Source organism: Rana temporaria, chromosome 13 (genome assembly GCF_905171775.1).
Source record: "Rana temporaria chromosome 13, aRanTem1.1, whole genome shotgun sequence".
Classification (NCBI taxonomy): Eukaryota; Metazoa; Chordata; class Amphibia; order Anura; family Ranidae; genus Rana; species Rana temporaria.
Window position 1 is genome coordinate 4,237,357 of NC_053501.1, and position 22,819 is coordinate 4,260,175.

A 22,819-nucleotide genomic window follows, 5' to 3' on the forward strand; every position below is an offset into this window, starting at 1 on the left:
ACTGTGTTGCTGTACCTGGGGAGCGGAGACCTTTCTGTGACTACAAGGCGGTATGTCGGGGGGCACACACAGCGGGGGTGTACTGTAATCAGTTTAGCTCTCACATCTCCCTCCCCTATAGACTAGAGCAGTTCATACATTTCTCCCATGTGTCCCTACTTATTACGCTATAACTTTTTCATGGCTAAAGATGAAATACACCAATCTTTTCAATTGGACAAAGCATCCTTTTGGCGATACGGTTTTCTCCCCATCCCTTCCTCCCTCTTCCTTCCCTCTTCTTTCTTCCTTCCTCCCCTCTTCCTTCCTTCCCTCTTCTTCTTTCTTCCTTCCTCCCTTCCCTCTTCTTTCTTCCTTCCTCTTCTTTCTTCCTTCCTCTTCTTCCCTCTTTCTTCCCTCCCTCTTCCTTCCCTCCCGCTTTCTTTCTTCCTTCCTCTTCCTTTCTTCCTTCCCTCCCTCTTCCTTCCTTCCCTCCCTCTTTCTTCCTTCCCTCCCTCCCTCTTTCTTCCTTCCCTCCCTCCCTCTTTCTTCCTTCCCTCCCTCTTTCTTCCTTCCCTCCCTCTTTCTTCCTTCCTTTCTTCCCTCCCTCTTCCTTCCCTCTTCCTTCCTTCCCTCTTTCTTCCTTCCCTCCCTTTTTCTTTCTTCCTTCCCTATTCCTTCCTTCCTTCCCTCCTCTTCCTTCCTTCTTTCTTCCTTCCCTCTTCTTTCTTTCCTTCCTTTCTTCTTCCCTCTTCCTTCCTCTTCTTCCCTCCTCCTTCCTCTTCTTCCCTCCTCACTTCCTTCCTTCCCTCTTCCTTCCTCTTCTTCCCTCCTCTTCTTTCTTCCCCTTCCTCCCCTCCTCTTCTTCCCTCTTCCTTCCTTCCTTCCTTCCTTCCTTCTCTTCTTTCTTCCTTCCTCGCTCTTCTTCCCTCCTCTTCTTTCTTCCCCTTCCTCCCCTCCTCCTTCCTTCCTCTTCCTTCCTCTCTTCTTTCCCTCTTCCTTCCTCCTGAAACTGGGGAAAAAAAAAAAAAAAAGCAAAGAAGAACGGCGCAGCGACCTTGTGTATTACGAATAGTATTTTTTTTTATTAAAAGCAATGTTTATACTCGCAAATGAGCATGTAAAAAAAGGCTAGTTAATTGGTCAGACTGCGTCTCTGGACACCTGCAGATGTTGAGGGGGATCAGACAATATCTCAAGTGGCTGATGCGTTTCTGGCCGGGTTCACACTGGTCTGACAAACGCTCCGACATTGGGAGCTCATGTCGCATGACGTGTGAAAATCAATGTTTTCCTATGAGAGCCGTCTTAACTGGTCCGACACTGAAAATGCTCCCTGTATTACCGTATTTGCCGGTGTATAAGACGACCCCCTAATTTTCCAGCTAAAATGCTGGTTTTGGGATATACTCGCTGTATAAGACGACGCCTCACTGTGCCAGTATGCCTGCCTCGACGATCTTCCTACCTTCTCCTGTTTGGAGAGTTTCCAGGCTGCGGGCGTCCATTATTCAAAAGCCACACCTCCTCCTCAGGCTGTTCCGTGATAGGCGGGACACTAATTTTCCCAGCAGAGCCTCTGTTCAGTGTTCCGCCTATCACGGGTGTCCTCTCGTCTGAGGCTGAGAAGGCATCCGTGATAGGCGGAACACTGAACAGATGCTCTGCTGGGAAAATTAGTATTCCGCCTATCACGGAACAGTCTGAGGAGGAGGCGCGGCTTTTGAATAATGGATGGCCGCCGTCTGACAGACAGGTACCCGGCGTATAAGACGACCCCCGACTTTTGGGGCATGATTTTTAGATGCAAAAAGTCGTCTTATACGCCGGAAAATATGGTACTTTGATCCTACTTCACTCCATTGAATATCATTGAAGTAGGATCTTTGTCATTGAAGTAGGATCTTTGTCCTTACCATCCGACTTTTGACACCAGACGCGATTACAGCAGCAGTAACAGGAATTTATCTCACTCTTACTTGTTCTTTGACCAATCAAAACAATCCCAGACTATCACAAAGTCGGATCACAGTAGTATCCTGTTCACAAAAGTCGGATGAATGTAGGACCGATGTCTCAGAGCAAAGTAGGATGAAAGTCGTACTTCTGTCGTGTAGTATAGTGTGAACCTGGCCTCAAGGGGCGCACACTTTTCCTCAGAGCCTGAACGGTCAATAAATCATCTCTCCCAGTTACCTCTAGATATATCCACGCCCCCCCAAGTAGTACCCATCTACGTGGATTAACTATCAGAAGGTGGGCATGTGTTTATTTCGAGCCACTGGGTGGAGTTAGTCCACGTAGATGGGTGTGACCTTTCTGGGTGGGTGTTACTTGGGGCATGGACACATATAGAGGTAACTGGGAGAGAAGAGTCATTGACCGTCTAGGCTCTGAGGAAAAGGGTGCACCCTTGAAACGCATCACTTGGGCTATTGTCTGATCCCCTTCATCGGGTCCGGTGTCCAGAGACGCAATCTGACCAATTGACAAGCCTTTTCTACATGCTTGTTTGCGAGTATAAACATTGCTTTTAATAAAGAAAAAATATACTGGCCCAGATTCACGTAGAACCGGGCAAATCTGCGGCGGCATGACATTTACGTTACGCCGCAAGTTTTACGGGCAAGTGCTTGATTCACAAAGCACTTACCTGTAAAGTTGCGGCGGCGTAGCCTAAATCTCCCGGCGCAAGCCCGCCTAATTCAAATGATCCGGGTAGGGGGCATGGATCATTTAAATTAGGCGCGTTGCCGCGCCAAATGTACTGCGCATGCGCCGTCCCTAAAATTTCCCAACGTGCATTGCGGGCAAGGACGTCATTGGTTTCAACGTAAATGGCATCCAGCGCCATTCACGGACGACTTACGCAAACGACGTAAAATTTTCAAATCGCGATGCGGGAACGACGTCCATACTTAACATTGGCTGCGCCTCCTAATAGCAGGAGCAGCCTTACGCCGAAAAAGCTTTAACGCAAACAACGTAAAAAACCAACGCCGGGCGCACATACGTTTGTGAATCGGCGTATCTAGGAAATTAGCATATTCTACGCCGACAACAACGGAAGCGCCCCTAGCAGCCAAAGTTATATTGCACACAATTCTACGCCACCACAATCAAGTTACGTCGGTGGAGGAAGCCTATTTTTTCAGCGTATCTGCCTTTGTGAATCGGCGTAACGCTATGCGGGTGCGGAATTCAAATAACGGCGGCGTATCTGGAGATACGCCGCCGCAAAAGGTACCTGAATCTACCCCACAATTGGTAATGCACAAAGTCGGTGCGCCCTCCTCCTTTGCTTTTTTTTTCCCCCCCCCCCTGTTTCAAGAATACCAATTGTTTGGAGGAAGGCTGCAAGACTATAGGCTTTGCCTAAATCCAGAGTTAGTTGGTTGCACCCCCCCCCCTTTTTTTTTAAGACTAAACACCCAAGCGCAGGATATTTTAATTGTTTCGTTGTCTAGCTAAAAAGTGTACATTTTATTCTATAATTAATCTTGTTTAAAATAACACTACAATTATGATTTTAATACAAAGCATTTGCAAATAGATTTACAAATTAAATAAAAAAAATGTTTTAATGCAAAACTTGAAGATGGTTGTCTATGAAATATCAAGCCTGTGCTCTATACTGTACAGGTAAGATAAAATGTAAACATTAATGGCTAGGAAAACCAAAATGAAAAAATAAGGAAACCTAGTTGATGGAAAAAAGGGGGAGGAGGAGTGGATTGGGGTCAAGAGGGGTTTAAAAAAAATATATATATATGAATTTTCTTAAAGGAGTTGTAAACCCTCCTGTTTTAATGTATCCTATACATGGTCAGTTTATTTAATTTTTTATTGATTTTAATGGTCAGTTTATTTTAACCACTTAAGGACCGCCTCCTGCGCATATACGTCGGCAGAATGGCACGGCTGGGCACAAGCACGTTCCTGTACGTCCTCTAAGTGCCCAGCCGTGGGTCCACGCCCCGGTCTGACGCTGTGGGACCCGATCGCCGCTGGAGTCCCGTGATCGGTCCCCGGAGCTGAAGAACGGGGAGAGCTGTGTGTAAACACAGCTTCCCCGTTCTTCACTGTGGCGCCGTCATCGATCGTCTGTTCCCTAATATAAGGAGACACGATCAATGACGTCACACCTACAGCCACACCCCCTATAGTTACAAACACAGATGAGGTCACACTTAACCCCCTTCAATGCCCACTTGTGGTTAACTCCCAAACGGCAATTGTCATTTTCACATTAAACAATGCATTTTTTGCTGTGAAAATGACAATGGTCCCAAAAATGTGTCAAAATTGTCCGAAGTGTCCGCCATAATGTAGCAGGCACGAAAAAAAAATCGCTGATCGCCGCCATTAGTATTAAAAAAAAAAAAAAAAAAAAATGCAATAAAACTATCCCCTATTTGGTTTGCGCAAAATTTATAGCGTTTACAAATCGATAAACGCTTATTTTTTTTTTTTACCAAAAATATGTAGAAGAACACATATCGGCCTAAACTGAGGATTTTTTTTTTATATGCATTTGGGGGATATTTATTTATAGCAAAAAGTAAAAAATATAGATTTTTTTTTTTTCAAAATGGTCGCTCTATTTTTGTTTATAGCGCAAAAAAAACAAACCTGCAGAGGTGATCAAATACCACCAAAAGAAACCTCTATTGGTGGGTACAAAATGATAAAAATTTAGTTTGGGTACAGTGTAGCACGACCGTGCAATTGTCATTCAAAGTGCAACAGCACTGAAAGCTAAAAATTGGTCTGGGCGGGAAGGTGTATAAATGCCCCCCGGTATGGAAGGGGTTAATCTATATATATATATATATAAAACTCAAGTGTGTGTGTGTGTGTATGTTCCAGCATCACGTCCAAACGGCTAAAGATATTAACATGAAACTTGGCACACATGTTACTTATATGTCAGCAACAAACATAGGATAGGTGGTTTAACCCTTACCCACCCCCATTTGCCATGGTCGGGGTTTTCCTTTAAAGTCCCATTCAACTCTATGGGAAATACATGTTACTTCATAACTTCCAAACGGCTGTAGATATTTCGATAACACTTGGTCACTTGTTACTTATATGTCCACTTACACTATAGGATAGTTAATTTATCCCTTAACTACCCCCATTTGTGAGGGTCGGGGTTTTTGTTTAAAGTCCCATGCAAATCAATGGGAAATGTATGTTCCCACATAACTTCTGTACGCCTGGAGATATTTCAATAATAGCTGGTACACATATTACTTATATGCCAAATAAAAATATATGACAGTTACATTAACCCTTACCTACACCCTTATATAAAAGATGGGTATATTTATATTACTATGATTTTCCTCCCCAAAAGGTTAACATAGGAAGACCGGGCAACGCCGGGTATTCAGAATATATATATATATATATATATATATATATATATATATATATATATATATATATATATATATATATATATATATATATATATATATATATATATATATATATATATATATATATATATATATATATATATATATATATATATATATATATATATATATATATATAATGTGTGTAGGTAGGTATGTATGGCACAATATATTGTATTGCATTACCATATTGACCAGGAATTCAGTTGAACTGTCCAAGCCAGCTGAATTCTAACATATCAAAAGGAACAGGTGAAGACCCTTTGATGTGTTAATCTTATGCAAGACTACCTAAGGAAGTATTTATTGATGGTAATTCGACTTGAGGGGGGTATTCATTCAGGGAAACATTTGGTTGACCTGGAAGAACCCCTCCCTCCAGTGTGAGACCAGTATATGAGACATTCAAGCTGGCATTCAGTCTTGTCACGGAGTATATTCTCTGTATGAATATGGCACAGGTCTAGGAAAAGATGAGACTTTGAATTTACTCTGTTGGATTTCTATCATCTGTGGAATTTGTTCTGTATTGTAAACCAAATAAATGCACTCTCTGGAGAGCCTGGGGTATTGCTGCGGGACATAACTTATAGTCATCATACTAATACCTAAATATCAAGTGGCAGATCCACAAAGAAATTACGCCGGCGTATCTATTGATAAGCTGGCGTAATTTCAAAATTCCCGCGTCGTATCTTTGTTTTGAATCCTCAAAACAAGATATGACGGCATCTCGGCTAGATCAGACAGGTGTACGTCTTCGTATGCCGTCGGATCTAAGCTGCAATTTTTCGGTGGCGTTCCCATCGAAATCCGCGTCGAGTATGCAAATTAGCTATTTACAGCGATCCACGAACGTACGTCCGGCGAATTTTTTTCCGTCGTTTCCGTTCGGCTTTTTCCGGCGTATAGTTAAAGCTGCCATTATGAGGCGTACTCAATGTTAAGTATGGCCGTCCTTCCCGCGTACAATTTTGAATTTTTTACGTCGTTTGCGTAAGTCGTTCGTGAATATGCGTAGAATGACGTCACCGTCATAAGCATTGGCTGGTTCCGGTTTAATTTCGAGCATGCGCAGTTAAAAAAAACGTTGTTTACGTTGGGTCACGATGTATTAACATAAAACACGCCCCCATCACAGCCATTTGAATTCCGCGCCCTTACGTCGCGAGAGATACACTACAGCGCGGATTCGTTGTGGATTCAATTTAAAAAAGATAAGTTACGGCGGCGTAGCGTATCTTTGATACGCTGCGCCCGGCGCAGATGTATGTGGATCTGCCCCCAATTATCTAACTAGACTCCAATATACTTTATATCAATACAGTATTTTAGTCATCAATGGTTTTAGTCATTTGTTTTAGCTTTAATCATATTTTAGTCGACTAAAATAGTATTAATTTAGTCAAATAAAATGGTTTTAGTCGACAAAATTAACACTGGTGGGGAGGAAGCAATACATCACAGCAATCAGGTGCCAAGTGTTTGGTGGAGACAGATGAGAAATTGAAAAAACACATTCTGTAAGAAAAAAATAATACGGCATTCAAAAGGATGCTTGTGCCTCCACGTAAAATGTTTTAATATGTCAAGACAGACCATTTATGAATTTCAGAACTGCCCAAATGCTGATTTATTAACAGGTCACATAGTTTAAAATAAAATAAAAAAAAAAGTTCTTACAATTTATAATTACAAAGACAACTTACATAAAAAGAAGAAAAAAAACAACAAACAAAAGCAAAAAAAAACAAAACAAAATAAAAACACAGAATTTCAGACCCTCCCCTCCCCCAAAACAGTAGTTTGGGGCCCATCACAGGAGCCTTCTCACTCAGGCCAAAGCACAGGGGGCCGACTATCACACAACAGGAGTCATCAGAGATCTCTTCTCGTTTTAAAAACTAAAAAAATAAGTGCAAGTCCTATACAGTGTCTCAGAAAAATAAAAATACAAGTTACTAAATCAGGTTTACATCATTAGCCCAATAAAAACAGAAAATTAAATTAAAATGACAATCCGACTGTCAGGAGATTGGCACAAAAGGCACGCTAGTGTGACGGTGACAACGTGGATATAACAGCCGCAAGGAAAAAATAAAAAAAGGAAAAAATTAAAATAAAATAATTACAAGCTCTTAATGGTCAACTCCTCCCCAAAAGTGCGCTCTCAGTTTTGATGCGGCTGCTGGCAAGTTGAATCACACGCTGGCTTCAGGTGTCTCTCCGCTCAAACGCCACTCACAAATGATGGCGTCACTCACCGGATTCTCTGTAAATAACCTAGGACAGCGACGGAGATCCTTGGCACCCCAGATGTTTTGGAACTACATTTCCCATGATGCTCGGCTACACTGCTGAGTGCATGAGGATCATGAGAAATGTAGTTCCAAAACATCTGGGGGTGCCAAGGTTCTCCAACTTAGGAGGTGCAGCTGGCGGAGAGTGATCTCCATCACCGACTTAGGGGGTCCAGCTGGCGGAGAGTGATCTCCATCACCGACTTAGGAGGTGGAGCTGGCGGAGAGTGATCTCCATCACCGACTTAGGGGGTCCAGCTGGCGGAGAGTGATCTCCATCACCATCATTAGGAGGTCCAGCTGGTGGAGAGTGATCTCCATCACCGACTCGGGAGGGTCCAGCTGGCGGAGAGCAATCTCCATCACCGACTCGGGAGGGTCCAGCTGGCGGAGAGTAATCTCCATCACCGACTCGGGAGGGTCCAGCTGGCGGAGAGCAATCTCCATCACCGACTCGGGAGGGTCCAGCTGGCGGAGAGTAATCTCCATCACCGACTCGGGAGGGTCCAGCTGGCGGAGAGTGATCTCCATCACCGACTCGGGAGGGTCCAGCTGGTGGAGAGTGATCTCCATCACCGATTTGGGAGGGTCCAGCTGGCGGAGAGTGCTCTCCATCACCTTCTCGGGAGGGGTCCAGCTGGCGGAGAGTGCTCTCCATCACCTTCTCGGGAGGGGTCCAGCTGGCGGAGAGTGCTCTCCATCACCGACTTGGAGATTACTCTCCGCCAGCTGGACCCTCCCATCACCGACTCAAGGGGCCAGCTGGCGGAGAGTGACACCTTCCATAAGGCCTTGGTGGAAGGCCGGGGACAAACCAGTAAACCAAGGTTTGACCCAATGTACCCAGTCCCTGTCCAAAACTGAACTTCAATTCCAGGTGGAGATGACCTGCCATGGAAAACACGGGGTCACGGTTGGTGGATTGTAAAATGTATTTATACATGGAAGCATGGAGATTAAATATACAAAAGCAGAGCCAGCGGGCGTGGCACGGACCGAAGCAAAAATATACACGTGTTGTGAATCCTATTCAGACATGATCAGACGGCTAAATGTTTGTGTTCCTCGTGCAAGCGTAGATTTGATTTGCCGCCCGTGTGGGGCAGTGTTACTTCTGGCTTTTACAAAAAAGAGGGTGGCATTTAAAAAATAAACACGCAAAAAAAAAAGCAGCGCATATCTATACATGTATTTAACCCATTGCCCTTAAGAGGGGGGGGGGGGGGGGCTGACTTATTCTGGCAGTAGGAAAAAAAAAAAAAATTAAAAAGCTGCTTTTGGCTATCAATGGGGACTTCCCCCTTCCACATGGCAGCTGCAGTGACACCTACTGGTGAAATCTCTAACAGCCACGTGACCACATATATACAAAGTAGGGCAAAACACTAGTGTTTTCAAAGCTAAAGCCCAACTGATTTACATTTAAAAGGAAATTCTGTATAAAAGAACTAGACAATCGCTATTTCGCCCTAAGTTGGGTATTTTACAATTGGTCAAATAAAAAAGTGGTTGACTTGGCATGTAGTGCTAACAAAGACCACCAATGGGGAAAAACATAAAATAAAAAATACAGAAATTTTATTTTAAAATGTGGCAAACCACAGCAACCAATCAATCATTTTTACGGCCCTGGCTGTTTAAAGTTGCTGAATTCTGATTGGTTGCTAGCCATTTGTGTTTTTTTTTTCTTAAACGGAGGCTGGGAGGTGTAGGGGCGGAAGCTACATATATCATGAGTATTTGACATGAAAAGTTGTCAGTGAATGCAGCATAAATACCTGTAAAATAAGAAAATTAAATAAAAAATAACTCAATGGAGTGTAGTGTTTAAAAAACAAAACAAAAAAATAAAATAAAAAAAAAAGGTACAGGCATAGTATGGTGCTCATAAAATGTATAATTACTAAAAATAAAAAATAAATCACTTTGAACAGGGAGGGTTCAGGGACTAGCAGTGCAGGTATTACATCTGACAAATCTTTTTAGTATATCTGGCCGTAAACCTAGATCAGAAATCCCGACCAGCAGCTTGTGACCCACACACATCATTGAAAGAAGCAAAGTTTCTCGCTTATATACAAAGTGCCAATTCTATAAATCTGCATACTAACTGGAGATCCAGGCAGACACAGTATTACACCCCAGGGTCCTACTGGTTATTGTTATACACAGCCTTGCACCTTCCATTGGCTGCTGCTGCATCCAGCTCTGTTGAGGGCACTCACAATATTATTCCTTAATTTATTTGCTCAATCTCCCGACAGAGGAGGAGCCCGCCGCCTGCAGCTCCCGTAGGAGGCCGCCGCCTGCAGCTCCCGTAGGAGGCCGCCGCCTGCAGCTCCCGTAGGAGGCCGCCGCCTGCAGCTCCCGTAGGAGGCCGCCGCCTGCAGCTCCCGTAGGAGGCCGCCGCCTGCAGCTCCCGTAGGAGGCCGCCGCCTGCAGCTCCCGTAGGAGGCCGCCGCCTGCAGCTCTAGTAGGAGGCCACCGCCTGCAGCTCCCGTAGGAGGCCGCCGCCTGCAGCTCCCGTAGGAGGCCGCCGCCTGCAGCTCCCGTAGGAGGCCGCCGCCTGCAGCTCCCGTAGGAAGGACGCAGCCATCGCCTGCAGCTCCCAAAGGAAGACTCCGCCTGCAGCTCCCATAGGAAGCCGCCACCGCCTGGAGCTCCCATAGGAAGCCGCCGCCGCCGCCTGGAGCTCCCATAGGAAGATGCCGCCGCCTGGAGCTCCCATAGGAAGATGCCGCCGCCTGGAGCTCCCATAGGAAGATGCCGCCGCCTGGAGCTCCCATAGGAAGCCGCACCCTGCATCTCCTCCTGGATCCGTGTGGCTCACAAGCTGCTAAAGACATCGGACTCAGCGTTTAATACATGACACTGGTGAGTCATATAAAAAAAAATATTTGTACTTCTTAAGCATTTTTCACTCTCTGTTTAAATATATCTACCGCTTTTTTTTTTTTTAGGCAGAGCTTAAATTTTTTAACACTTTACTGGGCCACTATCATGCACTTGTGTGGAGGTTTTGGCTGAATATGAAATATGATTTTTGCACTGGACAGTTGCAGGTTACCCAATTATTGCAGCTACTCAAAGCAAATCTAGCACAGAACGGCAGCCCCCCCACCTCTGTCCATGACATCACAGAGCGACATTAACCGCCCGTAATTTCCTTGCGTTTTAAAGTAGGGCTCCACCTTTTCTGGTCATTTAAATACTGAAAAGGTAGGGCAGCAAAATAACGGACTTTGTAAACAGTATAAAACCCATTTTGGATCCTTGCACCCCTCAAGACCCTTGAAGTATCCACTATTCCCAAAGGGAAAAGTATAAAATGTCACCTGCTAAACCGCGGGCACAAAAATACCGGAGGAGAGTGCAAAATCTGGTGCCGCTCTGCATGGTAACCAATCAGCTTCTATCTTCAGCTTGTTCAATTAAGCTTTGACAAAAAAAAAAAACCATGGAAGATTATTGGTTTCTATGCAGAGCTGCGCCACTTTTTGGCGCTCCCCAGTTTTCGTAAATCAACACCAATGTCTATTTAACCAATGCATCAAACTTTAACCATTTTCAAGAAACACCTTGGACCCTTTAGGTCTAACATAACAAGGTAGGCTAAAATATATATATATATACTACTTACATATTAGATTACCTCACTGCCCAGTCCACAGAAATTGCGGATTTTACCCTTTAAGCTAAAAATGTGCTAAACTTCATGATTGCATTTTTAAAAGTGAACATAATTCACATATATATATATTTAAATACTGATACATGGTTACAAGGTTCCCATAATGTCAGACCATGCTTGTACTTCCTAATTTTAAAGGCCAACTCCATAGAAAACTAATATTTTCGTTTTAGGTGGGCAGTGGTGACTTGAAAACATATTCTGGCTTTTTATATCTTTGGAGGACCCTGGGGTGTAAGCAGAGCCGTTCAAAGGAATTTGGGGGCCCCAAGCAAAATGGACATGGGGGCCCCCCCCCTCCCACTACTCTTTTTTACTCCATCACCTCCCGTCGTACTGTGCAGCAGGAGATTCAATTTGATGTTCCCGGCCGGACTGAAAGGAAGTGAGCACTCAGTGTGCCCTTTTTGTCAGTCCGGCCAGGAACAGGAAACTGAATCTCCTGTACCGCGCGGTACCCGGCTGGACTGACAGGAGGAAGAAAGAGGAGCTCGGCCACGCTACAGGGAAGGGGAAGTGACGAGAGAGGCAGCAGTGCTGTAGCCGCCTGAGGCTCTCTAAAGCGCGCCGAGGTGGATGCAGCATTTATAGGAAGCATGGCAAGGGCCCTGCTTGGGGCCCCAGGCCAGCTCGGGGGGCCCCAAGCAATTGCTTGGTTTGCTTGCCTGGTCGCGACGGGCCTGGGGTGTAAGATACTACCTTACTACCCCTTGAGGAATTCGGTAAAAACAACTTTAGTCATTAGCCAATGATGGTGTCACCCTAAAACCCAAACCCCCGCCCCCCTCTCCCTGGCATTAAATAAAATATAATAAGGGTTGCAGAGTTTTTGGAGAAGAGGGGACAACAAAAGTGACTTGGGTAAAGCCGGTGTCACACTAGCAACTTGCCAGTGTCGGGATGTTTACAGGATAACATTCAACTGCCCTTATGGCAGTGACCCCTCACTGGCCAAACCAAGGAGGTGTCACGCCCATCGTTGCGCCAGATTCTGCAGCTTTTTCCGATCAGCAACGGAACAGGTTAGAGGCTCCCTCTTAAGGCTACCTTTAGCCAACGAGCAGTCTCCAGCCTTCTTGGAGTTAAAGAGCTTCAAGCCCTATGAATTGGTCCAAATATACAGTGGAACCTTGTTTTACGAGTAATGCGGTCAACGAGCAACTCGGTTTGCGAGTGTCGTCTCGCAAAACTCAAGCTAACGGGGTGTGTGCAGTACCGCATTTGGCCTGAGGTGCGGAGGTGCCCAGAGCCGAGCCGTTCAGAAATACTTGTAAATACTCCAGTCCAGGGTGTTTCCGAGGTCAGCTGAGCTGTCCCCGGGCCTCTCCGAGGCTCTCTGACACCTCCCCACCTCTGGTCACATACGGTATTGCATGCCATTGAAGTCCATGCGGAACAAATTATTTTAGTTTCCATTGACTTCTATAGGGAAACTCGCTTTGATATGCGAGTGCTTTGGATTACGAGAATTCTCCCGGATCGGATTAGGCTCGTAAGCCGAGGCTCCACTGTAAATGTATATCCCACTTAATTCAGTAACCGCACAATACTACTAGGCCTTGATGAAGGGTAATTTGGGCACAGACTCTTGAAAAGTTTTGTCATGACAAATAATTTATATCTGGATTAATCCCTAGGACTTGGCGTTCACCTTTCATTCCACACAAGCATAATTTTGTGGAGACCGCCCCCCCAATAGAGAGCTGCCACATTCCATGTCTTACAGGAGCAAAAAAAAAAGGTAACTCTGGCTTACAAGTTTATGTTAAAATATCTAAACTTGAAAATTTGGAACGATAGTATAGCGAACACCTTTGGTTTTTCTCTCTCATTACTGCCTGTTAGCTGCTCCCCTGTCAGCTGCCCAATTTGTGGGCATTCCTATTGCTGCCAACAGTTAATTTGCATGTGTTTCACTGGGAAACAGAGAAAAGCACCGACAGTCTCTCCCTGTGCACGACTGTTGGCTATGTATGCCTAATGTTGCACTCAGACCAAGCTCACTCGTTTCCACCCCCCTCTGCTGTAAGGCGCAACTGCGAATGTTTTCCAGCCAGTCGCTCTGACCCCCTCCTTCCTGAGCATGTATTGCGATGGCGCTGTACTCAGGCAAGTGTCTGCTCCTGAGACAAGCTCTGTCAATTAGTTACCGGTTTCCTACAGAGCAGCATAGTTGAGTGGTGGGGCGTGCCGTCATTACTGCCCGCCAGCTGCTCCCCTGTCAGCTGCCCAATTTGTGGGCATTCCTATTGCTGCCAAGAGTTCTTTGCATGTGTTTCACTGGGAAACAGAGAAAATCACTGACAGTCTCTCCCTGTGCGTGACTGTTGGGTATGCATGCCTAATGTGGCACTCAGATCAAGCTCACCCCCTCTGCTGTAAGGCGCAACTGTGAATGTTTACCAGCCAGTCGCTCTGACCCCCTCCTTCCTGTGCTGTGATGGCGCCGTACTCCTTCCTGAGCATGTATTGTGATGGCGCTGTACTCAGGCAAGTGTCTGCTCCTGAGACAAGCTCTGTCAATTAGTCACTGGTTTCCTACAGAGCAGCGTAGCTGCATGGTGGTGGGGCGTGCCGTCAACCATGCTCTTGGATCTATCATAACACCTATAAAAATGGGACAAAGTACTACATGGACTTTGCACCCAGAGGGACAAATTAAGAAGGTGAAACTTCCTTATACAATAAGCCCAGCACTTCACAATCTCAATTCCAGAGGTGCCTCTAGCAACCGGATTGCTAGTGTGACATGGGCCTTAACATCACAACGTATCCTCAGAGACATTAAAAATTCACTAGTGGCTAGCTTATCAGTTCTGCATGCAGCAGGCGGCCAGGAAAAAAGCATAACCAGCCTCGTGGAGCCCAGGTTGTGTTATAATCGATCTATATAACACTGTTTGTCGTATATCAGAGCTAGTCCAGCTATACATTCCTATATTTAAAAAAAAAAAAAAAAAATTCCTAGCTAGGTATTAAGTTTAAAAACATTTCCTTTTTTCCTAATGAAACTTTCCATCACTGATACCACGTAATAATTCTGGTAGCAGCTTTTATGTGTTTCCTGTTTTTATTCTTTTGTCCCAGAAACTAGCAGCATCATACAAAATGGAAGCCTTTTGCCGCCTCTGGCTAGGACACAGGCGTTCCGGGCTCAGCGCGGTGGAACAGTGGCATAGCCACAAGCTGCAAAAGGCCACAAAAGGGTGAAATTGTAAAAACAAAACAAAACAAAAAAAAAAAAAAAAACACAAAAACAAAAAATAAACATAACATAACATCCTATTATGATGTCTCTTGTAGTGTGACACAAAAGAGCGGAACGGCTAATTAGAAACAGTGAACTAATTTTGCATATAAAAGCTTGATCACATATATTAAACCCTTTTTTTTTTTTTTTTTTCTTTTTTAACGTTAAAGATATCTACAATAATGGGTTGTTTTTTTTTAGACTTTGTGCAACACGTCTTGGCACTATCGTGTGGAAACGGTGTAGTAGCTCACGTCTCGGTGCGGAGGGAGAGATCGTGCGCTATGCGTCGCAGGCCGACTGGTCCAGGCCGTCTAGCGTCAGCTGGTTCCTATGCGGGGAGTTGGGGCTTGGAGGGCCGCTTGGGTTGGAGCTATTGGATGGAGTGGAATGCTTTGTGGAATCTGAATCCGGCTGTGGGGTAGAAGACAGAAAAATTAAAGCTTATATAAACCTTAAACTTCTTAAAGGGGTTGTAAAGGTTCCTTTTTTATTTTCTAAATAGGTTCCTTTAAGCTTGTGCATTGTTGGTTCACTTACCTTTTCCTTCCATTTCCCTTCTAAATGTTGTTTTTCTTTGTCTGAATTTCTCACTTCCTGTTCCTCCTCCATAAGCTTGCCCCCCATCATCCGAGCCGTTCTGGCTGGGGGTTAGTCGAAGTGCTCGTCCCCTCCCTTGGGACTACATCCCTGCGGGGAGACGCAGTCTGTAGTCCCAAGGGAGGGAGCGAGCACACCAACCCCCAGCCAGAACGGCTCAGTGTCTCCCCACAGGGATGTAGTCACAAGGGAGGGGGCGAGCACGCCGACTACCCCCCAGCCAGAACGGCTCGGCGTCTCCCCGCAGGGATGTAGTCCCAAATGTAGGGGGCGAACACGCCGACTAACCCCCAGCCAGAACGGCTCGGCGTCTCCCCGCAGGGATGTAGTCCCAAGGGAGGGAGCACACCAACCCCCAGCCAGAACGGCTCGGCGTCTCCCCGCAGGGATGTAGTCACAATGTAGGGGGCGAGCACGCTGACTAACCCACAGCCAGAACGGCTCGTCGTCTCCCCGCAGGGATGTAGTCACAATGTAGGGGGCGAGCACGCCGACTAACCCCCAGCCAGAACGGCTCGGCGTCTCCCCGCAGGGATGTAGTCCCAAATGTAGGGGGCGAACACGCCGACTAACCCCCAGCCAGAACGGCTCGGTGTCTCCCCGCAGGGATGTAGCCCAAGGGAGGGGGCGAGCACACCGACTAACCCCCAGCCACAACGGCTCGGCGTCTCCCCGCAGGGATGTAGCCCAAGTGAGGGGGCGAGCACGCCGACTAACCCCCAGCCAGAACGGCTCGGCGTCTCCCCGCAGGGATGTAGTCCCAAGGGAGGGAGCACACCAACCCCCAGCCAGAAAGGCTCGGCGTCTCCCCGCAGGGATGTAGCCCAAGTGAGGGGGCGAGCACGCCGACTAACCCCCAGCCAGAACGGCTCGGTGTCTCCCTGCAGGGATGTAGTCCCAAGGGAGGCCGCGAGCACGCCGACTAACCCCCAGCCACTACGGCTCGGCGTCTCCCCGCAGGGATGTAGTCCCAATGTAGGGGGCGAGCACGCCGACTAACCCCCAGCCACTACGGCTCGGCGTCTCCCCGCAGGGATGTAGTCCCAAGAGAGGGAGCACACCAACCCCCAGCCAGAACGGCTCGGCGTCTCCCCGCAGGGATGTAGTCCCAATGTAGGGGGCAAGCACGCCGACTAACCCCCAGCCAGAACGGCTCGGTGTCTCCCCGCAGGGATGTAGTCCCAATGTAGGGGGCGAGCACGCTGACTAACCCGCAGCCAGAACGGCTCGGTGTCTCCCCGCAGGGATGTAGTCCCAATGTAGGGGGCGAGCACGCTGACTAACCCGTAGCCAGAACGGCTCGGTGTCTCCCCACAGGGATGTAGTCCCAAAGGAGGGAGCGAGCACACCAACCCCCAGCCAGAACGTCTCAGGGGTCTTCCCGCAGGGATGTAGTCCCAATGTAGGGGGCGAGCACGCCGACTAACCCCCAGCCAGAACGGCTCAGTGTCTCCCCGCAGGGATGTAGTCCCAAGGGAGGGAGCGAGCACGCCGACTAACCCCCAGCCAGAACGGCTCAGTGTCTCCCCGCAGGGATGTAGTCCCAAGGGAGGGAGCGAGCACACCAACCCCCAGCCACAACGGCTCGGCGTCTCCCCACAGGGATGTAGTCCCAATGTAGGGGGCGAGCACGCTGACTAACCCCCAGCCAGAACGGCTCTGACGATGGGGGGGGGGGGGAGCTTACTGAGGAGGAACAGGAAGTGAGAAGTTCAGACAAAGAAAAAAAAACAGTTAGAAGGGAAAATGGAAGGAAAAAGTAAGTGAACCAACAATGCACTAACTTAAAGGAACCTATTTAGTTAATAAAAAACAATCCTCACTTCCTGTTCTTCTGTCTTTAACTACACACAGTAATGCAAGGCTTTCTTCCTGGTGTGGAGAAAGCCTCTTGAGGGGGCGAGCAGAAGTGTCAGGATGCCCACTAACACACAGCTCCTTTCTCTATCTGCCTGCTCGCCCCCTTCAAGAGGCTTTCTCCACACCAGGGAGAAAGCCTGGCATTACTGTGTGGAGTTACAGACAGAAGAACAGGAAGTGAGGATTTCTCAGAAGAAATAAGGACATTTAAAAGTAAAATGGAAGGATGAGGTAAGTGAAGGAGGACGGCACTGAGGTAAAGGAAGATATTTAGGGGGACATTTTTTTTACCTTTACAACCCCTTTAAATCAGCTAAATGTATTCCAGGTGCATCAAAATAAAAGGTGTACAAAGTCTTGTTTTCCATCTAAAGCAGACACAACCCAAGTACAAAAGCCTGTCCTCTACCAACATTTCCCAGGCACCTTGCTGTCTGTATGGAAGCAGTGGTCTGTCTGCAGTGGTCTGACTTGCGCAGTCCAGCCTGGGCATTATCCGACGGGAGACCCATATAAACAGGACACCAGCAGCAGCTGCCAGCAGGGGAGGCGGCGGGAAGACAGCAGCAGCTGCCAGCAGGGGAGGAAGCGGGAAGACAGCAGCAGCTGCCAGCAGGGGAGGAGGTGGGAAGACAGCAGCAGCTGCCAGCAGGGGAGGAGGCGGGAAGACAGCAGCAGCTGCCAGCAGGAGGGGGAGGTGGGAAGACAGCAGCAGCTGCCAGCAGGAGGGGGAGGTGGGAAGACAGCAGCAGCTGCCAGCAGGAGGAGGAGGCGGGAAGACAGCAGCAGCTGCCAGCAGGAGGGGGAGGCGGGAAGACAGCAGCAGCTGCCAGCAGGAGGGGGAGGCGGGAAGACAGCAGCAGCTGCCAGCAGGAGGGGGAGGCGGGAAGACAGCAGCAGCTGCCAGCAGGAGGAGGAGGCGGGAAGACAGCAGCAGCTGCCAGCAGGAGGGGGAGGAGGGAAGACAGCAGCAGCTGGCAGCAGGAGGGGGAGGCGGGAACACAGCAGCAGCTGCCAGCAGGGGAGGCGGGAACACAGCAGCAGCTGCCAGCAGGGGAGGCGGGAACACAGCAGCAGCTGCCAGCAGGGGAGGCGGGAACACAGCAGCAGCTGCCAGCAGGGGAGGCGGGAACACAGCAGCAGCTGCCAGCAGGGGAGGCGGGAACACAGCAGCAGCTGCCAGCAGGGGAGGCAGGAAGACAGCAGCAGCTGCCAGCAGGAGAGAGGAGAAGCCAGAATCGCTGCGGGGGAAAGGGACACACAGACAGCAGATGGAAGCGGCGCATGCAATACAACCAATTTCCTTGCAGTGCAGCCAGAGGGAGGGAAAGCCGACAGAGCTGCAGTGCAAGACAGAAAAGGAGCAGTGTCTGCAATAAGACAGTACATCTGGCCTTGCTGCTCAGCAGATGGCTGGGCCCCCCTTTTGAACTGATGGTGCTTGGGCCCAGTACAGGAGGGCGGGTTGTACCGCCTTATCAGCAGCCCTGCAACCACCACATCTAAGGACTTGTATGCTGAAATATTGTAATATATATTGAAATATTTAAACCAGAAGAAAAGCACTTTGCTCTCATCTTTTCCCCAAATCTCTGTACTTTATAAGAGGAATGAGTGTAAAGTAAAGAGTCATGAAGGTGAGCGCTATATCCTCAGAACAGTACAAAATATGTAGGTTTTCTTTACCTCTCTATCCAGATCTTGATCAACGTCTGATATACTCCGCGATGAATCTCCGCCACCTAAAGAGAAAATAACATTTTGCAGCACATTAGTTACTGCAGGTGAAATATTTTGCAGCCCATTTTACAAAGATGGAAAGTGACTGGGCTTCAGCCATTTTTTTTTTTAGCTCTGTGAAAATGTTATAATGTCGACCACTTCACAGGTTTTGAAAACCTTTCATGGTTAATAACCACATAGCGACCGCGGCGCACACATTTACGTCTACACAATGGCACAGGCAGGCAAATGGGAATACCTGTACGCCCCTTTAAATTTGCCACCCAGTGGGCGTACGCAGGTCCCGGGAACTCTATGTTCCCGGGCGGCCCGCGATTGCAGTCGGCAAAGGCAGAACAGGGGGGGTGCCTTTGTAAACAAGACATTCCCCTGTTCTGCCTAGCGACATGTCACCGATCGTCTGTTCCCTGTGATCGGGGACAGTGATCAGTCACGTGTCACTGGTAGCTCCTCCCCCTAACAGTTAAAATCACTCCCTAGGACACACTTAACCCCTTCAGCGCCACCCCCTAGTGGTTAACCCCTTCACTACCAGTGTAATTTTCACAGTAATCAGTGCATTTTTATAGCACTGATCGCTGTAAAAATTACAATGGTCTCAAAATGGTGTCAAAAGTGTCCGCCCTAATGTCGCAGTCACGATAAAAATCGCAGATCGCCGCCATTACCAGTAATAAAAAAATCATAAAAATGCCATAAAACTATCCCCTATTTTGTAGACGCTATAACTTTTGCAAAAATAAAGGGAAAGGTTTGGACGGCCGCACTGTAAAATCAAAATCACAAAATACATGCCACACAAAACCAGTTGCAAGCCGACGCGTTTCACACCAAGGCTCAGTGCTTAAAGCGGAGGTTCACCCTAAAACAATTATAAAACATTGTATCCAGCATACTAACGACATGTACAGTATGCTGGTATTTTTTTTTTTTCGCCGTACATACCGTTTAATTGTTATTTTCCCCCCGGCTTCCGGCTCCCGTGGGAGTGGGCGTTCCTATTGAGAGCTTAGATGATTGACGTCTGGTGAAAAACTTCCCATGGCGCATAAAGCGCGTCACCAGTTTTCCGTAAATAGCCGACCTGCGAGTCGGCGCTATACGGTGCCTGCGCCCGCCGTGTAGGGCTGACTGCGCAGGCGCCATATAGAACCGACTCGCAGGTCGGCTATTTACGGAAAACTGGTGACGCGCTTTATGCGCCATGGAAAGTTTTTCACCAGACGTCAATCATCTAACCTCTCAATAGGAACGCCCAGTCCCGCGGATGTAATGTTATATAATTGTTTTAGGGTGAACCTCCACTTTAATCAGAGCATTTTTATAGCACTGATCGCTGTATAAATGACAATGGTCCCAAAGTGGTGTCAAAAGTGTCCAGTGTGTCCGCCGTAAAGTCGAAAGTCACGATTAAAATCGCCGATCACCGCCATTACTAGTAAAAAATAAAAAAATAAAAATGCCATAAATCTATCCCCTATTTTGTAGACTCTATAACTTTTACGCAAACCAATCAATATACGCTTATTGCGATTTTATTTTTACAAAAATATGTAGAAGAATAGGTATCGGCCTAAACTGAGAAAAAAATTGCTTTTAAAAAAATAAATAAAAATTGGGGATATTTATTATAGCAGAAAGTACAAATTTTATTTTTTTTCAAAATTGTCGCTCTATTTTTGTTTATAGCGCAAAAAATAAAAACCACAGAGGTGATCAAATACCACCAAAAGAAAGCTCTATTTGTGGGGGGGAAAAAAAAGGACAACAATTTTGTTTGGGAGCCACGTCGCACAAAAGTCAGTTAAAGCGACAGTGCCGTATCGCAAAAAGTGGCCTAGTCTTTGACCACCCAAATGGTCCGGGGCTGAAGTGGTTAATAAAAGCCTTAAATTGAACCCAAAAAAACTCTACGGCATTTTTTTTTCATCTTTCTGCTTTCTTTCGAAGGCCTCTTTCACATTGAGGCGTGGAGCCGCGGTGACGGTATAGCCGCGCTATTTGTAGTGCCGCTATACCGTCGTATTTAACGCGATATTCGGGCGCTAGCGGTGAGGTTTTAACCCCCGCTAGCGGCCAAAAAACGGTTAATACCGCCCGCAATATTACCGCGGTTTCCCATTGATTTCAATGGGAAGGCGCGGTATAGGAGCGGTTAACACACCGCTCCTATACCGCTCCAAAGATATGGCTAGCAGGACTTTTGGAGCGGTCCTGCTACCGCACCGCTTCAGTGTGAAAGCCTTCGGGCTTTCACATTGAAGCCTGCAGGGCATGATTTTTCATGCGGTATAGCATCGCTATTTTTAGCGCTGTACCGCATGAAAAACGCCTCAATGTGAAAGGGGCCTTACTGACTCCAAGTGCCTCGAGCTGTATGCTGCCTGGTATTTGTATTTTCTTGGGAGCCGGAGCCATAAAGCTTGCCTGGTCCTAAACGATTGTAAGAAGGGAGATCGGATAATACTTTATATATGTGAACGTCAAAAGTTACCTGAAGACGGCCATGAGATATAGGATCTGCTCCTCAGCTGCTGCTGTCGGGCAAAGTTGGTGGAAGGTGGGCGTGTCCTCTCACGCACATTTTCCTCCTGGGGTGGCGGATGTACACTCTGTGTATGGAACAGATATAGACATCTTATAAAGAACATGGGTATGTACCCGGGAACATCACAACAATGTATCATTTAATGCACTTATACAAAGGAAATGAAAAGTTATTCAGTAGGCCACATACTGTAGCTGCCGACCTTTATAATGGCATAATGAGATAATATGACTAGCATACTAGCTCATTATGAATTACTTACCTTAGATCAGTGGTCATCAACCATGTCCTGCAGGGCCCATTAACAGGCCAGGTTTGCAAGATAACTGAAATACATCACAGCTGATATCATTTGCTCCTCAGTGATTGCAGTATTCTAGACTGCATTTCCCCAAGGTAATCTATAAAACCTGGCCTGTTAGTGGGCCCTGCAGGACAGGGTTGATGACCACTGCCTTAGATCAAAGCCCCCATCTCCTCCTCCGGCCACAGTTATCTCTTCCGGGTATCGCGGCTCCGGCGCTGCGATTGGCCGGAGCTGCAATGACATCACTCCGCGCATGGGCGCGGTAATGGCACACGCTAGGGAAGAAACGGCACAGAGCTTCGTTTCTTCGCAGTGCATGCGCCATTTACAATATCAGCGCACTACAAGTGAGATATCTCCTAAACAGCGCACATTTAGGAGATATTTCCACTACCCATAGATAGATAAGACTTATTCTAGGCTTAAAGCGGGAGTTCACCCGAATTTTTTTTTTTTAACCTTAGATTGAGGCTCATTTTGTGAAGGGGAATCGGGTAGTTTTGTTTTTAAATCGAAGCTGTACTTACCGTTTTAGAGAGCGATCTTCTCCGCCGCTTCCGGGTATGGGCTGCGGGACTGGGCGTTCCCATTTGATTGACAGGCTTCCGACGGTCGCATACAGCGCATCACGAGTAGCCGAAAGTCGGTGCGGCTCTATACGGCGCCTGCGCACCGACGTTTGGCTACTTTTGGAAAATCGTGGCGCGATAGATGCGACCGTCAGAAGCCTGTCAATCAAATAGGAACGCCCAGTCCCGAAGACCATACCCGGAAGCGGCGGAGAAGATCGCTCTCTAAAACGGTAAGTACGGCTTCGATTTAAAAAAAACCCACCGGATTCCCCTTCACAAAATGAGCCTCAATCTAATGTTAAAAATTGAGTTTTCGGGTGAACTCCCGCTTTAATTATAGGTAGAAGTCAAGAATAAGGGTTTTACAACCACTTTATGTGTGCAAAAAAAAAAAAAAAAACGCACCAACGGCTCTGGCAGTAAAATAGTTAAAACAGACATAATGAACAGTAAAAAAAAAAAAAAGCACACAAAGACATAAAAGTGATTAAAGCTGGAAAATCAGGTAAAGCTACGCCTTGCCTGGTTAATAGAAGGCACACA

At 47.1% G+C, this 22,819-nt stretch overlaps 2 protein-coding genes across 3 annotated transcripts in view; one reads left to right on the forward strand and one right to left on the reverse strand.

The window, feature by feature from the left end:
- The window catches only part of AMN (amnion associated transmembrane protein), a 45,072-nt gene extending 44,806 nt beyond the window's left edge, over positions 1-266 (forward strand). The window contains exon 12 of the mRNA XM_040332718.1: positions 1-266. This exon is cut by the window's left edge and continues 338 nt beyond it. The gene's annotated coding sequence lies outside the window, so the exon portion shown is untranslated.
- A 14,534-nt stretch (positions 267-14,800) lies between these two features.
- The window catches only part of CDC42BPB (CDC42 binding protein kinase beta), a 141,640-nt gene continuing 133,621 nt past the window's right edge, over positions 14,801-22,819 (reverse strand). For both annotated transcript variants that reach the window (XM_040332970.1, XM_040332969.1), the window contains 3 exons: positions 21,344-21,461; positions 18,793-18,848; positions 14,801-15,060 (listed from right to left, as the gene is read on the reverse strand). In XM_040332970.1, coding sequence (XP_040188904.1) covers positions 14,929-15,060; positions 18,793-18,848; positions 21,344-21,461 — 306 coding nt within the window. In that variant the 3' untranslated portion in view covers positions 14,801-14,928. The remainder of the gene's footprint in view (positions 15,061-18,792; positions 18,849-21,343; positions 21,462-22,819) is intronic.